Source organism: Coturnix japonica, chromosome 17, assembly GCF_054131305.1.
Source record: "Coturnix japonica strain WE chromosome 17, WE-NBRP24, whole genome shotgun sequence".
NCBI classification, from domain to species: domain Eukaryota; kingdom Metazoa; phylum Chordata; class Aves; order Galliformes; family Phasianidae; genus Coturnix; species Coturnix japonica.
Window position 1 is genome coordinate 951,732 of NC_140679.1, and position 18,162 is coordinate 969,893.

General features: G+C 56.0%; 2 protein-coding genes across 2 annotated transcripts in view; one reads left to right on the plus strand and one right to left on the minus strand.

The window, feature by feature from the left end:
• Positions 1–5,271, minus strand: part of PAGR1 (PAXIP1 associated glutamate rich protein 1) — a 12,833-nt gene extending 7,562 nt beyond the window's left edge. The window contains exons 1-2 of the mRNA XM_085518240.1: positions 5,192–5,271; positions 1,584–2,071 (exon numbers count right to left, since the gene is read on the minus strand). Coding sequence (XP_085374366.1) covers positions 1,584–2,071; positions 5,192–5,254 — 551 coding nt within the window. The 5' untranslated portion in view covers positions 5,255–5,271. The remainder of the gene's footprint in view (positions 1–1,583; positions 2,072–5,191) is intronic.
• A 183-nt stretch (positions 5,272–5,454) lies between these two features.
• TAOK2 (TAO kinase 2) overlaps positions 5,455–18,162 on the plus strand; it is a 41,557-nt gene continuing 28,849 nt past the window's right edge. The window contains exons 1-3 of the mRNA XM_085518244.1: positions 5,455–5,549; positions 9,986–10,096; positions 13,109–13,180. Coding sequence (XP_085374370.1) covers positions 9,992–10,096; positions 13,109–13,180 — 177 coding nt within the window. The 5' untranslated portion in view covers positions 5,455–5,549; positions 9,986–9,991. The remainder of the gene's footprint in view (positions 5,550–9,985; positions 10,097–13,108; positions 13,181–18,162) is intronic.

Below are 18,162 nucleotides of genomic sequence, written 5' to 3' on the forward strand. Positions count from 1 at the left end.
CCCCCCAATATGGGACCCCCCCCCCAATAAAGGGGTCTCCCCCCCAATATGGGACCCCCTCCCAATATGGGACCCCCCCCCATTGGGGTCTTTCTGCCCCCCCCCTAATATGGGACCCCCCCCAATATAAGACCCCCCCAATATGGGACCCCCCCCCCCAATAAAGGGGTCTCCCCCCCCTAATATGGGACCCCCCCCCCAATATAAGACCCCCCCAATATGGCCCCCCCCCCCCAATAAAGGGGTCTCCCCCCCCAAATATGGGACCCCCCCCCAATATAAGACCCCCCCAATATGGGACCCCCCCCAATATGGGACCCCACCCCCCCAATAAAGGGGTCTCCCCCCCCTAATATGGGACCCCCCCCAATATAAGACCCCCCCAATATGGGACCCCCCCCAATATAGAACCCCCCCCTAATATGGGACCCCCCCCAATATAGGACCCCCACCCAATATGGGACCCCCCCCAATATAGGACCCCCCCCCCCAATATGAGCCCCCCACCCAATAAGGGGGTCTCCCCCCCCAATATGGGACCCCCCCCTAATATGGGACCCCCCCCATTGGGGTCTTTCTGCCCCCCCCCTAATATGGGACCCCCCCCAATATAGGAACCCCCCCCCAATATGGGACCCCCCCCCAATAAAGTGGTCTCCCCCCCCCAATATAGGACCCCCCTCCAATATAAGACCCCCCCAATATGGGACCACCCCCCCAATAAAGGGGTCTTCCCCCCCTAATATGGGACCCCCCCCCAATATGCCCCCCCCCCCAATAAAGGGGTCTCCCCCACCCTATAGGGGTCACCCCCATATCACCTCTTAGGGACCCCCCCCAATATAGGACACCCCCAATATGGGACCCCCCCCAATAAAGGGGTCTCCCCCCAATATGGGACCCCCCCCATTGGGGTCTTTCTGCCCCCCCCCCTAATATGGGACCCCCCCCAATATAAGACCCCCCCAATATGGGACCCCCCCCCCAATAAAGGGGTCTCCCCCCGCTAATATGGGACCCCCCCCCAATATGGGAACCCCCCCCAATAAAGGGGTCTCCCCCCCCTAATATGGGACCCCCCCCCAATATAAGACCCCCCCAATATGGCCCCCCCCCAATAAAGGGGTCACCCCCCCCCCCAATAAAGGGGTCTCCCCCCCCTAATATGGGACCCCCCCCCCAATATAAGACCCCCCCAATATGGCCCCCCCCCCCAAATAAAGGGGTCTCCCCCACCCTATAGGGGTCTTCCTCCCCCCCATATGGCCTCCCACCCCAATAAAGGGGTCTCACCCCCCAATATGGGACCCCCCCCCCAATAAAGGGGTCTCCCCCCCCAATATAGGACCCCCCCCCAATAAAGGGGTCTCCCCCCCCCAATATGGGACCCCCCCAATATGCCGCCCCCCCCCCCCCCCCAATAAAGGGGTCTCCCCCCCCAATATGGGACCCCCCCCCATAGGGGTCTTTCTGCCCCCCAAAGACCCCCCCCCCATAACGGGATCTCCCCCATATCACCTCTTAGGGACCCCCCTCAATATAGGACCCCCCCCCAAATTAGGACCCCCCCCCATTGAACTCACTTCTCCTCCTCCAGCTCCTGGCTGTTCCTCTGTCCATCTTCCCCCCCCCCATTATCGTCCTCCTGCTGATAATTGGGGGGGGGTCTCTCAGGGGTGGGGGCCCTTCTTGGCCTGGGGGGGTCCCTTAAAGGCAGGACCCCCATGTGGGCGATGCCCTCATATAACCTCAGTATCTCCTCGGGGGGGGGCAGCCATGTTTGAAGCCCCCCCCCCACATTGAGCTCCTCGTCGCTGCAGCCCACCCCCCATTCATCGTCATCATCATCATCAGGGACCCCCCCCCCCACAATATGGGGGTCTATGGGGTGGGGGGGGGCCATATGGGGGTCTATGGGGTGGGGGGGGGTGATATGGGGGTCTATGGGGTGGGGGCTTTCAATTGGGGGGGGTTGTTGGGGGTCTGTTATGGGGGGGGGGCTTGAGTCCATGGGGGGGTCCGGGGGGGGGTCGGATGAGGTCGGGGCCGCCATCTTGGATGGGGGGGGGTCCTAAAAGGGGGGAGAAAAGAGAGAGTATATTAGGGGGGGGGTCCTATATAGGGAGTATATTGGGGGGGGGGTCCCATATTAAGGGGGGGGTCCTATATAGGGAATATATTGAGGGGGGGGTCCCTAAAGAGCTGATATATGGGGGAGTGGGGGGGTCAATATGGGGGTCTATGGGGTGGGGGGGGCTATATGGGGGTCTATGGGGTGGGGGGGTCAATATGGGGGTCTATGGGGTGGGGGGGGTCGATATGGGGGTCTATGGGGTGGGGGGGGTCAATATGGGGGTCTATGGGGTGGGGGCTTTCAATTGGGGGGGGTTGTTGGGGGTCTGTTATGGGGGGGGGGCTTGAGTCCATGGGAGGGTCCGGGGGGGGGGTCGGATGAGGTCGGGGCCGCCATCTTGGGGGTCCTATACCTATATGGGGGGGGCAAAGAGAGAATATATTAGGGGGGGGATCCTACAAAGGGACTATAAGGGGGGGGGTCCCATATTGGGGGGGGGGGTCCTATAAAGGGACTATATTGAGGGGGGGGGGGTCCCATAGAGATATAATGGGTGGGGGGTCCTATATAGGGACTATATTGGGGGGGGGGGGTCTCATATTAAGGGGGGGGGTCCTATATAGGGAATATATTGGGGGAGGGTCCCTAAAGAGCTGATATATGGGGGAGTGGGGGGGTCAATATGGGGGTCTATGGGGTAGGGGGGGGCCATATGGGGGTCTATGGGGTGGGGGGGGTCAATATGGGGGTCTATGGGGTAGGGGGGGGCCATATGGGGGTCTATGGGGTGGGGGGGGGCGATATGGGGGTCTAAGGGGTGGTGGGGGTCAATATGGGGGTCTATGGGGTGGGGGGGTGGGGTTTCAATTGGGGGGGGGGGGGTTGGGGGTCTATGATGGGGGGGGGGCTTGAGTCCATAGGGGGGTCCGGGGGGGGGTCGGATGAGCTCGGGGCCGCCATCTTGGGGGTCCTATACCTATATGGGGGGGGCAAAGAGAGAATATATTAGGGGGGGGATCCTACAAAGGGACTATAAGGGGGGGGGTCCCATATTGGGGGGGGGGTCCTATAAAGGGACTATATTGAGGGGGGGGGGGCCCATAGAGATATAATGGGTGGGGGGTCCTATATAGGGACTATATTGGGGGGGGGGGTCTCATATTAAGGGGGGGGTCCTATATAGGGACTATATTGGGGGGGGGGTCTCATATTAAGGGGGGGGTCCTATATAGGGACTATATTGGGGGGGGGTCTCATATTAAGGGGGGGTCCTATATAGGGACTATATTGGGGGGGGTCCTATATAGGGACTATATTGGGGGGGTCCTATAGGGATATAATGGGGGGGGGTCCTATAAAGGGACTATATTGGGGGGGGTCCACTATAGGGAATATATTGGGGGGGGTCTTAAAGAGAGACTATATTAGGGGGGGGTCCCATATTAAGGGGGGGGGGTTCTATATATTATGGGGGTCTATGGGGTGGGGCGATATGGGGGTCTATGGGGTGGGGGGAGGGTCAATATGGGGGTCTATGGGGTTGGGGGGGGTCAATATGGGGGTCTATGAGGTGGGGGGGTCAATATGGGGGTCTATGGGGTTGGGGGGGGCGATATGGGGGTCTATGGGGTTGGGGGGGGTCAATATGGGGGTCTATGGGGTGGGGGGGGTCAATATGGGGGTCTATGGGATGGGGGGGGTCAATATGGGGGTCTATGGGGTGGGGGGGGTTAATATGGGGGTCTATGGGGTGGGGGGGGTCAATATGGGGGTCTATGGGGTGGGGGGGGCGATATGGGGGTCTATGGGGTGGGGGGGGCGATATGGGGGTCTATGGGGTGGGGGGGGTCAATATGGGGGTCTATGGGGTGGGGGGGTCAATATGGGGGTCTATGGGGTGTGGGGGGGGTCAATATGGGGGTCTATGGGGTGGGGGGGGGCAATATGGGGGTCTATGGGGTGAGGGGGGGGCGATATGGGGGTCTATGGGGTGGGGGGGTGCGATATGGGGGTCTATGGGGTGGGGGGGGGCGATATGGGGGTCTATGGGGTGGGGGGGGGCGATATGGGGGTCTATGGGGTGGGGGGGGCAATATGGCGGTCTGTACGGGGGGGCAATATGGTGGTCTATGGGGTGGGGGGGTTCAATATGGGGGTCTATCGGGTGGGGGGGGCAATATGGGGGTCTATGGGGTGGGGGGGGGGCGATATGGGGGTTCTATGGGGTCTCTATGGGTTCCTATGGGTCTCTGTGGGTCTCTATGGGTCTCTATGGGTCCCCATGGGTCTCTATGGGTCTCTATGGGTCCCCATGGGTCTCTATGGGTTCCAGTGGGGTCCCTATGGGTCTCTATAGGGTCGCTATGGGGTGTCTATGGGGTCTCTATGGGTCTCTATAAGTCCCTATGGGTCCCTATGGGTCTCTATGGGTCCGTATGGGTCTCTATGGGTCTCTATGGGTCTCTATGGATCTCTATGGGTCACTATGGGTCCATATGGGTCTCTATGGGTCCCTATGGGTCTCTATGGGTCTCTATGGGTCCCTATGGGTCTCTATGGGTCTCTATGGGTCCCTATGGGTCTCTATGGGTCTCCATGGGTCCCTATGGGTCTCTATGGGTCTCTATGGGTCCGTATGGGTCTCTATGGGTCCCTATTGGTTTCTATGGGGTCTCTATGTGTCCCTATGGGTCACTATGGGTCCATATGGGTCTCTATGGGTCCCTATGGGTCTCTATGGGTCCCTATGTGATCTTATGGGGTCTCTATGGGTCCCTATGGGTCTCTATGTGTCTCTATGTGTCCCTATGGGTCTCTATGGGTCTCTATGGGTCTCTATGTGTCCCTATGTGTCCCTATGGGTCTCTATGGGTCCCTATGTGATCTTATGGGGTCTCTATGGGTCCCTATGGGTCTCTATGTGTCTCTATGTGTCTCTATGGGTCTCTATGGGTCGCTATGTGTCTCTATGGGTCCCTATGGGTCCCTATGGGGTCGCTATGGGTCCCTATGGGTCTCTATGGGTCCCTATGGGTCTCTATGGGTCCCTATGGGTCCCTATGGGGTCGCTATGGTTCTCTATGGGGCAGCCCCCCCCCCCACTCCGCCATCACTCACCCTCAGCTCACCGCCGCCATCTTGCCTTTCTCCCTTCCCGCTCATCCGCCGCTCAGCCACCATCCAACCAATCAGCTTTCAGTCCCGCCCACTTCTCCTTCCCTTCAGCCAATCAGCGCGCGGATCCTCTCAGGATTCCAATATAAGCTCCGCCCACCGATCATGATTGACCCCCCCTTTGACCAATCAACTCACATCAATTCAGCTGTAGCCAATGAGACGCTAGTCCCGCTAACAAAGGGGGCGGAGCTATCAATGGTGCGCATGCGCAGAGCTGTGCGCGGGACCGGAAGTTCCGGTCGGCCTCTTCCTGGGCGCCATCTTGTCGAGGGCGGCGGCGGCGGCGGAGCGGGAAACGGTGAGAAACCGGGGATTAAATGGGGGGATATGGGGGTTCTATGGGGCTCTATGGGGTTATTTGGGGTGTTTATGGGGCTCTATGGGGTGTTTATGGGGCTCTATAGGGCTCTATGGGGTGTCTATGGGGCTCTGTGGGGATCTATGGGGCTCTATGGGGTGTCTATGGGTCTCTATGGGGTGTCTATGGGGCTCTGTGGGGATCTATGGGGCTCTATGGCGTGTCTATGGGGCTCTATGGGGTGTCTATGGGGCTCTATGGGGCTCTATGGGGTGTCTATGGGGCTCTATGGGGTATCTATGGGGCTCTATGGGGTGTTTGTGGGGCTCTATGGGGTTATATGGGGATCTATGGGGCTCTATGGGGTGTCTATGGGGCTCTATGGGGATCTATGGGGTGTCTGTGGGGCTCTATGGGGTTATATGGGGATCTATGGGGCTCTATGGGGTGTCTATGGGCTCTATGGGGTCCCTATGGGGCTCTATGGGGTGGCTATAGGGCTCTATGGGGTGGCTATGTGGCTCTATGTGGCTCTATGGGGCAGCTATGGGTCCATATGTGGGGCAGGGCAGTTGTGGGGCTGCTATGGGGTATCTATGGGGTGTCTATGGGGTTCTATGGGGCTCTATAGGGTCACTATGGGGTGTCTATGGGCTCTATGGGGTCCCTATGGGATTGATTGGATCTCTATGGAGTCTCTATGGGGGTTCAACGGGGCCCTATGGGGCCGCTATAGGGTATCTGTGGGGCTCTATGGGGTGTCTATGGGGCTCTATGGGGTTTTATGGGTCTCTATGGGGCACTATGGGTCTCTGTAGGGCAGCTATGGGGTGTCTGTGGGGCTCTATGGGGTGTCTATGGGGCTCTGTGGGGTGTCTATGGGGCTCTATGGGGTGTCTATGGGGTGTCTATGGGGCTCTGTGGGGTGTCTATGGGGCTCTGTGGGGTCTCTATGGGGCTCTATGGGGCTCTATGGCGTGTCTATGGGGTCTCTATGGGGCTCTATGGGGTGTCTATGGGGCTCTATGGGGTGTTGTGGGGCTCTATGGCGCTCTATGAGGCTCTATGGGGTGTCTATGGGGCTCTATGGGGTGTCTATGGGGTGTCTATGGGGCTCTATGGGGTGTCTATGGGGCTCTATGGGTGTCTATGGGGCTCTATGGGTGTCTATGGGGCTCTATGGGGTGTCTATGGTGCTCTATGGGGTCTCTATGGGGCTCTATGGTGCTCTATGGGGTTCTATGGGGTCTCTATGGGTTTCTATGGGGTGTCTATGGGGCTCTATGGGGTGTCTATGGGGTGTCTATGGGGTGTCTATGGGGCTCTATGGAGTGTCTATGGGGCTCTATGGGGTTATATGGGGCTCTGTGGGGCTCTATGGGGTTCTATGGGGTGTCTATGGCGCTCTGTGGGGTATCTATGGGGCTCTATGGGGGCTCTATGGGGCTCTGTGGGGTGTCTATGGTGCTCTATGGGGCTCTGTGGGGATCTATGGGTCTCTATGGGGTGTCTATGGGGCTCTATGGGGTATCTATGGGGCTCTATGGGGTTATATGGGGATCTATGGGGCTCTATGGGGTGTCTATGGGGCTCTGTGGGGATCTATGGGGTGTCTGTGGGTCTCTATGGGGTGTCTATGGGGCTCTATGGGGTGTCTATGGGGCTCTATGGGGTGGCTATAGGGCTCTATAGGGTGGCTATGTGGCTCTATGGGGCAGCTATGGGTCCATATGTGGGGCAGGGCAGTTGTGGGGCTGCTATGGGGTATCTATGGGGTGCCTGTGGGGTTCTATGGGGCTCTATAGGGTCACTATGGGGTGTCTATGGGGCTCTATGGGGTCCCTATGGGGCTCTATGGGGTGGCTATGGGTCCATATGTGGGGCAGGGCAGTTGTGGGGCTGCTATGGGGTATCTATGGGGTGCCTGTGGGGTTCTATGGGGCTCTATAGGGTCACTATGGGGTGTCTATGGGGCTCTATGGGGTCCCTATGGGGCTCTATGGGGTGGCTATAGGGCTCTATGGAGTGGCTATGTGGCTCTATGTGGCTCTATGGGGCAGCTATGGGTCCATATGTGGGGCAGGGCAGTTGTGGGGCTGCTATGGGGTATCTATGGGGTGCCTGTGGGGTTCTATGGGGCTCTATAGGGTCACTATGTGGTGTCTATGGGGCTCTATGGGGTCCCTATGGGGCTCTATGGGGTGGCTATAGGGCTCTATGGGGTGGCTATGTGGCTCTATGTGGCTCTATGGGGCAGCTATGGGTCCATATGTGGGGCAGGGCAGTTGTGGGGCTGCTATGGGGTATCTATGGGGTGCCTGTGGGGTTCTATGGGGCTCTATAGGGTCACTATGGGGTGTCTATGGGGCTCTATGGGGTCCCTATGGGGCTCTATGGGGTGGCTATAGGGCTCTATGGGGTGGCTATGTGGCTCTATGTGGCTCTATGGGGCAGCTATGGGTCCATATGTGGGGCAGGGCAGTTGTGGGGCTGCTGTGGGGTATCTATGGGGTGCCTGTGGGGTTCTATGGGGCTCTATAGGGTCACTATGGGGTGTCTATGGGCTCTATGGGGTCCCTATGGGATTGATTGGATCTCTATGGAGTCTCTATGGTGGTTCAACAGGGCCCTATGGGGCCGCTATAGGGTATCTGTGGGGCTCTATGGGGTGTCTATGGGGCTCTATGGGGTTTTATGGGTCTCTATGGGGCACTATGGGTCTCTGTAGGGCAGCTATGGGGTGTCTGTGGGGCTCTATGGGGTGTCTGTGGGGCTCTATGGGGTGTCTATGGGGTGTCTATGGGGCTCTGTGGGGTGTCTATGGGGCTCTATGGCGTGTCTATGGGGTCTCTATGGGGCTCTATGGGGTGTCTATGGGGCTCTATGGGGTGTCTATGGGGCTCTATGGGGTGTCTATGGGGCTCTATGGGGTGTCTATGGGGCTCTATGGGGTGTCTATGGGGCTCTATGGAGTCTCTATGAGGCTCTATGGGGTCTCTATGGGGCTCTATGGGGTGTCTATGGGGCTCTATGGGGTGTCTATGGGGCTCTATGGGGTGTCTATGGGGCTCTATGGGGTGTCTATGGGTTTCTGTGGGGCTCTATGGGGTGTCTGTGGGGCTCTATGGTGCTCTATGGGGTGTCTATGGGGCTCTATGGGGGCTCTATGGGGCTCTATGGGGTGTCTGTGGGGCTCTATGGGGTGTCTATGGGTTTCTATGGGGTGTTGTGGGGCTCTATGAGGCTCTATGGGGTGTCTATGGGGCTCTATGGGGTGTCTGTGGGGCTCTATGGGTGTCTATGGGGCTCTATGGGGTGTCTATGGGGCTCTATGGGGTGTCTATGGGGCTCTATGGGGTGTCTATGGGGCTCTATGGGGTGTCTATGGGGCTCTATGGGGTGTCTATGGGGCTCTATGGGGTGTCTATGGGGCTCTATGGAGTCTCTATGAGGCTCTATGGGGTGTCTATGGGTTTCTATGGGGTCTCTATGGGGTTCTATGGGGTGTCTATGGGGCTCTATGGGGTGTCTATGGGGCTCTATGGGGTTATATGGGGCTCTATGGGGCTCTATGGGGTTTCTATGGCGCTCTGTGCGGTATCTATGGGGCCGTATGGGGCTCTGTGTGGTGTCTGTGGGGCTCTATGTGGTGTCTGTGGGGCTCTATGAAGTGTCTATGGGTCTCTAAGGGGTCTCTATGGGGCTCTATGGGGCTCTATGGGGTGTCTGTAGGGTGTCCGTGTGGCTCTGTGGGGTGTCTGTGGGGCTCTGTGGGGTGTTTATGGGACTCTATGGGGCACTATGGGGCTCTATGGGGTTCTATGGGTCTCTATGGGGATCTGTGGGGGGTTATGGGTTGTCTATGGGGTCTCTATGGGGCTCTATGGGGTTTCTATGGGGTTATATGGGGTGTCTGTGGGGCTCTATGGGGTGTCTATGGAGCTCTATGGGTTGTCTATGGGGCTCTGTGGGGCTCTATGTGGTGTCTATGGGGCTCTATGGGGTGTTGTGGGGCTCCATGGGTCCCTGTGTGTCCCTATGGGTCCCTATGTGTCCCTATGTGTCCCTATGGGGTATCTATGGGGTCTCTATGTGTCTCTATGGGGCAGGTGGCCATGCCGTCCCCGCAGGCCGTGGGGCTGTTCAGCAGCGATGACCCCACGTGGGGTGTCTATGGTTCCCTATGGTTCCCTATGTGTCCCTATGTGTCTCTATGGGTCCCTATGGTTCCCTATGTGTCCCTATGTGTCTCTATGGGTCCCTGTGTGTCCCTATGGGTCTTTTGGGTCTGTATGGGTCCCTATGGGGTCTCTATGGGTCCCTATGTATCCCTATGGGTCCCTATGGGGTATTTATGGGGTCCCTATGGGTCCCTATGGCTCCCTATGTGTCCCTATGTGTCTCTATGGGGTATTTATGGGGTCTCTATGGGGCAGGTGGCCATGCCGTCCCCTCCGGCCGTGGGGCTGTTCAGCAGCGATGACCCCACGCGGCGCTTCCAGGACCTCAGGGAGGTCGGCAGGGGCAGCTTCGGAGCCGTGTTCAGGGTCAGCAGCTACACGCGTGGCAACACGCGTCGTCATACATGTTGGGTGGCATCATATATGTTGTGTGTTATCATACGTGTTGTGTGTCGTCATACATGCTGTGTGTTGTCATGTATCTTGTGTGTCGTGTTCAGGGTCAGCAGCTACACATGTGTCAACATGCCGCGTCATACGTGTCGGGTGTTGTCATACGTGTTGGGTGTCATCATATATGTTGTGTGTTATCATACGTGTTGTGTGTCGTCATACATGCTGCGTGTTGTCATGTATGTTGTGTGTCGTGTTCAGGGTCAGCAACTACACGCGTGGCAACACGTGTCGTCATATGTGTGGGGTCTTGTCATCATACATGTGTGTCGTCATACGTGTTGAGTGGCGTCATACGTGTTGGGTGTCATCATGTATGTTGGGTGTTATCATACGTGTTGTGTGGCGTCATACATGCTGCGTGTTGTCATGTATGTTGTGTGTCGTGTTCAGGGTCAGCAGCTACACATGTGTCAACACGCCGCGTCATATGTGTGGGGGTGGCGTCATACGTGTTGGGTGTCTTCATACATGCTCCATGTTGTCATGTATGTTGTGTGTCGTGTTCAGGGTCAGCAGCTACACGTGTGTCAACATGCTGCGTCATACGTGTGGGGTGGCGTCATACGTGTTGGGTGTCACCATATATGTTGTGTGTTATCATACGTGTTGTGTGTCGTCATACATGCTGCGTGTTGTCATGTATGTTGTGTGTCGTGTTCAGGGTCAGCAACTACACGCATGGCAACACGTGTCATCATACGTGTGGGGTCTTGTCATCATACATGTGTGTCGTCATACGTGTTGGGTGGCGTCATATGTGTTGGGTGTCATCATGTATGTTGGGTGTTATCATACGTGTTGTGTGTCGTCATACATGCTGTGTGTTGTCATGTATGTTGTGTGTCGTGTTCAGGGTCAGCAACTACACGCGTGGCAACACGTGTCGTCATACGTGTGGGGTCTTGTCATCATACATGTGTGTCGTCATATGTGTTGGGTGGCGTCATATGTGTTGTGTGTCGTCATACATGCTGCGTGTTATCATACGTGTTGTGTGTCGTCATACATGCTGCGTGTTGTCATGTATGTTGTGTGTCGTGTTCAGGGGCAGCAACTACACGCGTGGCAACACGCCGCGTCATACGTGTGGGGTGGCGTCATACGTGTTGTGTGGCGTCATACGTGTTGTGTGTTATCATACGTGTTGTGTGTCATCATACATGCTGCATGTTGTCATGTATGTTGTGTGTCGTGTTCAGGGTCAGCAGCTACACGTGTGGCAACATGTGTCGCGTCATACGTGTCGGGTGGCGTCATACGTGTTGGGTGTCACCATATATGTTGTGTGTTATCATACATGTTGTGTGTCGTCATACATGCTGTGTGTTGTCATGTATGTTGTGTGTCGTGTTCAGGGTCAGCAGCTACACGCGTGTCAACACGCCGCGTCATACGTGTGGGGTGGCGTCATACGTGTTGTGTGTCTTCATACGTGTTGTGTGTCGTCATACATGCTGTGTGTTGTCATGTATGTTGTGTGTCGTGTTCAGGGTCAGCAACTACACGCGTGGCAACACGTGTCGTCATATGTGTGGGGTCTTGTCATCATACATGTGTGTCGTCATACGTGTTGGGTGGCGTCATACGTGTTGGGTGTCATCGTATATGTTGTGTGTCGTTATCATACGTGTTGTGTGTCGTCATACATGCTGCGTGTTGTCATGTATGTTGTGTGTCCTGTTCAGGGTCAGCAACTACATGCGTGGCAACACACGTCATCATACGTGTTGGGTGGCGTCATACATGTTGTGTGTTATCATATGTGTTGTGTGGCGTCATACGTGTTGTGTGGCGTCATACATGCTGCGTGTTGTCATGTATGTTGTGCGTCGTGTTCAGGGTCAGCTACTACACGCGTGTCAACACGCCGCGTCATACGTGTGGGGTGGCGTCATACGTGTTGGGTGTCATCATGTATGTTGGGTGTTATCACACGTGTTGTGTGTTGTCATACATGCTGCGTGTTGTCATGTATGTTGTGTGTCCTGTTCAGGGCCAGCAACTACACGCGTGGCAACACGCCGCGTCATACGTGTTGTGTGTCGTCATACATGCTGCATGTTGTCATGTATGTTGTGTGTCGTGTTCAGGGTCAGCAACTACACGCGTGGCAACACGTGTCGTCATACGTGTGGGGTCTTGTTATCATACATGTGTGTCGTTATACGTGTTGGGTGGCGTCATTCATGTGTGTTGTCATACATGTTGTGTGTTGTCATATATGTGTGTTGTCATACGTGTTGGGTGGCGTCAGACGTGTTGGGTGGCATCATACATGTGTGTCGTCATACGTGTTGTGTGTTGTCATTTATGTGTGTTGTCATATATGTGTGTCGTTGTACATCTTGTGTGTCGTCATACGTGTTGGGTGTTGTCATACGTGTAGGGTGGAGTCATACGTGTTGTGTGTCAGCATATGAGTTGCTTGTTGACATACGTGTTGTCTGTCGTATATGATGTGTGTTGTCATATGTGTGCCATCATACATGTTGTATGTCATCGTACATGTTGTCTGTCATGAGTTGCATGTTGACATATGTTGCTTGTCATATATGTTGTGTGTTGTCATGCATTTGTGTTATACTTGGGTGTGGTCATACATGTTGTGTGTCATCATGTGTGTTGTCATACATGTTGCATGTTGTCATACGTCATGTATCGTCATGTTGCATGTTGTTATGTACGTCATGTGTTTTCATACATGTTGCATGTTGTCATGTATGTTGTGTGTCATCATACATGTTCCATGTTGTCATACATGTTGCATGTCATCATACATGTTGCTTGTTGTCATACATGTTCCTTGCCACACGCGTGTCCTTCCCATGTTTCTCCCATGCCCCTCCCATTGGACACATGTGTCCTTCCCATGTCACATCCGTGTCCCTCTCATTTCACACGCGTGTTCTCCCGTGTTCTCAGGCCCGTGACACGTGCACCAATGAGGTGGTGGCCGTCAAGAAGATGTTCTATGGGGGGAAGCACAGCAACGAGGTGGGATATGGGGGGATATAGGGGGATATGGGATTATATAGTGGGATATGGGGGGATATAGGGGATATGGGGGGGTTATGGGGGATATAGGGGAATATAGGGAGATATGGGGGATATGGGGGGATATAGGGGATATGGGGGGGATATGGGGTTATATGGGGGGATATGGGGTTATATGGGGTTATATGGGGGGATATGGGGTTATATGGGGGGATATGGGGTTATATGGGGGGATATGGGGTGATATGGGGGGGTTATGGGGGGGAATATGGGGTCATATGGGGGGATATGGGGTTATATAGGGGGATATAGGGGGGTTATGGGGGATATAGGGGAATATTGGGGGATATGGGGGATATGGGGTTATATAGGGTTATATGGGGGGATATGGGGTTATATGGGGTTATATGGGGGGATATGGGGTTATATGGGGGATATGGGGTTATATGGGGTTATATGGGGGGATATGGGGTTATATGGGGGGATATGGGGGATATGGGGTTGTATGGGGGGATATGGGGTTATATAGGTTTATATGGGGTTATATGGGGGGATATGGGGTCATATGGGGTTATATGGGGGATATGGGGTTATATGGGGTTATATGGGCTTATATAGGGGGATATGGGGTTATTTGGGGTTATATAGGGGGATATGGGGGGGGATATGGGGTTATATGGGTTATATGGGGTTATATGGGGGGATATGGGGTTATATGGGGTTATATGGGGTTATATGGGGTTATATGGGATTATATGGGGGAATATGGGGTTATATGGGTTATATGGGGTTATATGGGGGGATATGGGGTTATATGGGGTTATATGGGGGGATATGGGGTGGTTATGGGGTTATATGGGAGATATGGGGTGGTTATGGGGTGGTTATGGGGTTATATGGGGGATAGGGGGTGGTTATGGGGTGGTTATGGGGGGACATGGGGTGGTTATGGGGGGATATGGGGGAAATATGGGGGGATATGGGGTGAATATGGGGGGATATGGGGTGGTTATGGGGCTATATGGGGGATATGGGGTGGTTATGGGGGGGATATGGGGTGGGTTATGGGGTGGTTATGGGGTTATGGGGTGGTTATGGGGTTATGGGGTGGCTATGGGGTTATGGGGGTGGTTATGGGGTTATGGGGTAGTTATGGGGTTATGGGGTGGTTATGGGGTTATGGGGTGGGTTATGGGGTGGTTATGGGGTTATGGGGTTATGGGGTTATGGGGTGGCTATGGGGTTATGGGGTGGTTGTGGGGTGGTTATGGGGTGGCTATGGGGTAGCTATGGGGTGGCTATGGGGTGGCTATGGGGTGGCTATGGGGTGGTTATGGGGTGGCTATGGGGTAGTTATGGGGTGGCTGTGGGGTGGTTGTGGGGTGGTTATGGGGTGGTTATGGGGTGGCTATGGGGTGGTTATGGGGCAGCTATGGGGTGGCTATGGGGTAGTTATGGGGTGGCTATGGGGTGGCTATGGGGTGGCTATGGGGTGGCCATGGGGTGGTTATGGGGTGGCTATGGGGTGGCTATGGGGCGGCTATGGGGTGGCTATGGTGTAGTTATGGGGTGGCTATGGGGTGGCTATGGGGTGGTTATGGGTTGGTTATGGGGTGGCTATGGGGTGGTTATGGGGTAGCTATGGGGTGGTTATGGGGTAGCTATGGGGTGGCTATGGGGCGGCTATGGGGTGGTTATGGGGCTATGGGGTGGTTATGGGGTGGCTATGGGGTAGTTATGGGGTGGTTATGGGGTGGCTATGGGGTGGCTATGGGGTGGCTATGGGGTGGTTATGGGGTTATGGGGTGGCTATGGGGTAGTTATGGGGTGGTTATGGGGTAGCTATGGGGTGGCTATGGGGTGGCTATGGGGTGGCTATGGGGTAGTTATGGGGTAGTTATGGGGTAGTTATGGGGTGGCTATGGGGTGGTTATGGGGTGGCTATGGGGTGGCTATGGGGTGGCTATGGGGTGGCTATGGGGTGGCTATGGGGTGGTTATGGGGTGGCTATGGGGTGGTTATGGGGTGGCTATGGGGTGGCTATGGGGTGGCTATGGGGTGGCCATGGGGTGGCTATGGGGTGGTTATGGGGTGGCTATGGGGTGGTTATGGGGTTATGGGGTGGTTATGGGGTAGTTATGGGGTGGCTATGGGGTTATGGGGTGGCTATGGGGTAGTTATGGGGTGGCTATGGGGTAGTTATGGGGTGGCTATGGGGTGTTTATGGGGTAGTTATGGGGTTATGGGGTGGCTATGGGGTGGCTATGGGGTGGCTATGGGGTAGTTATGGGGTGGTTATGGGATGGCTATGGGGTGGCTATGGGGTAGTTATGGGGTAGTTATGGGGTGGCTATGGGGTGGTTATGGGGTGGCTATGGGGTGGCTATGGGGTAGCTATGGGGTAGTTATGGGGTGGCTATGGGGTGGTTATGGGGTGGCTATGGGGCTATGGGGTGGCTATGGGGTGGTTATGGGGTGGCTATGGGGTGGTTATGGGGTGGCTATGGGGTGGCTATGGGGTGGCTATGGGGTGGCTATGGGGTGGCTATGGGGTGGCTATGGGGTGGTTATGGGGTGGCCATGGGTGGTTATGGGGTGGCTATGGGGTGGTTATGGGGTGGCTATGGGGTGGCTATGGGGTGGCTATGGGGTAGTTATGGGGTGGCTATGGGGTGGCTATGGGGTTGTTATGGGGTGGCTATGGGGTGGCTATGGGGTGGTTATGGGGTGGCCATGGGTGGTTATGGGGTGGCTATGGGGTGGCTATGGGGTGGCTATGGGGTGGCTATGGGGTGGCTATGGGGTGGTTATGGGGTGGTTATGGGGTGGCTATGGGGTGGTTATGGGGTGGCTATGGGGTGGCTATGGGGTGGTTATGGGGTAGTTATGGGGTGGCTATGGGGTGGTTATGGGGTGGCTATGGGGTGGCTATGGGGTGGCTATGGGGTGGCTATGGGGTGGCTATGGGGTGGTTATGGGGTGGCTATGGGGTGGCTATGGGGTGGTTATGGGGTGGCTATGGGGTGGCTATGGGGTAGTTATGGGGTGGCTATGGGGTTATGGGGTGGCTATGGGGTGGCTATGGGGTGGTTATGGGGTGGCTATGGGGTGGCTATGGGGTCGCTATGGGGTAGCTATGGGGTGGCTATGGGGTGGCTATGGGGTGGTTATGGGGTGGCTATGGGGTGGCTATGGGGTGGCTGTGGGGTGGTTGTGGGGTGGTTATGGGGTGGTTATGGGGTGGCTATGGGGTGGTTATGGGGCAGCTATGGGGTGGCTATGGGGTAGTTATGGGGTGGCTATGGGGTGGCTATGGGGTGGCCATGGGGTGGTTATGGGGTTATATGGGGTGGCTATGGGGTGGCTATGGGGTGGCTATGGTGTAGTTATGGGGTGGCTATGGGGTGGCTATGGGGTGGTTATGGGTTGGTTATGGGGTGGCTATGGGGTGGTTATGGGGTAGCTATGGGGTGGTTATGGGGTGGCTATGGGGTGGCTATGGGGTGGCTATGGGGTAGTTATGGGGTGGTTATGGGGTGGCTATGGGGTGGCTATGGGGTGGCTATGGGGTGGTTATGGGGTTATGGGGTGGCTATGGGGTAGTTATGGGGTGGTTATGGGGTGGCTATGGGGTGGTTATGGGGTGGTTATGGGGTGGCTATGGGGTGGTTATGGGGTTATGGGGTGGTTATGGGGTGGCTATGGGGTAGTTATGGGGTGGCTATGGGGTGTTTATGGGGTGGTTATGGGGCTATGGGGTGGCTATGGGGTGGCTATGGGGTGGTTATGGGGTGGCTATGGGGTGGTTATGGGGTGGCTATGGGGTGGTTATGGGGTGGCTATGGGGTGGCTATGGGGTGGTTATGGGGTGGCTATGGGGTGGTTATGGGGTGGCTATGGGGTGGTTATGGGGTGGCTATGGGGTGGTTATGGGGTGGCTATGGGGTGGTTATGGGGTGGCTATGGGGTGGCTATGGGGTGGCTATGGGGTGGTTATGGGGTGGCTATGGGGTGGTTATGGGGTTATGGGGTGGCTATGGGGTAGTTATGGGGTGGCTATGGGGTGTTTATGGGGTAGTTATGGGGTTATGGGGTGGCTATGGGGTGGCTATGGGGTGGCTATGGGGTAGTTATGGGGTGGTTATGGGATGGCTATGGGGTGGCTATGGGGTAGTTATGGGGTTATGGGGTGGCTATGGGGTGGCTATGGGGTGGCTATGGGGTGGTTATGGGGTGGCTATGGGGTGGTTATGGGGTGGCTATGGGGTGGTTATGGGGTGGCTATGGGGTGGCTATGGGGTGGCTATGGGGTAGTTATGGGGTAGTTATGGGGTGGCTATGGGGTGGTTATGGGGTGGCTATGGGGTGGCTATGGGGTAGTTATGGGGTTATGGGGTGGCTATGGGGTGGCTATGGGGTGGCTATGGGGTAGTTATGGGGTAGTTATGGGGTGGCTATGGGGTGGTTATGGGGTGGCTATGGGGTGGCTATGGGGTGGCTATGGGGTGGCTATGGGGTGGTTATGGGGTGGTTATGGGGTGGCTATGGGGTGGCTATGGGGTGGCTATGGGGTGGTTATGGGGTGGCTATGGGGTGGTTATGGGGTTATGGGGTGGTTATGGGGTGGCTATGGGGTGGCTATGGGGTAGTTATGGGGTGGTTATGGGATGGCTATGGGGTGGCTATGGGGTAGTTATGGGGTTATGGGGTGGCTATGGGGTGGCTATGGGGTGGCTATGGGGTGGCTATGGGGTGGTTATGGGGTGGCTATGGGGTGGTTATGGGGTGGCTATGGGGTGGCTATGGGGTAGTTATGGGGTAGTTATGGGGTGGCTATGGGGTGGTTATGGGGTGGCTATGGGGTGGCTATGGGGTAGTTATGGGGTTATGGGGTGGCTATGGGGTAGTTATGGGGTAGTTATGGGGTGGTTATGGGGTGGCTATGGGGTGGCTATGGGGTGGCTATGGGGTGGTTATGGGGT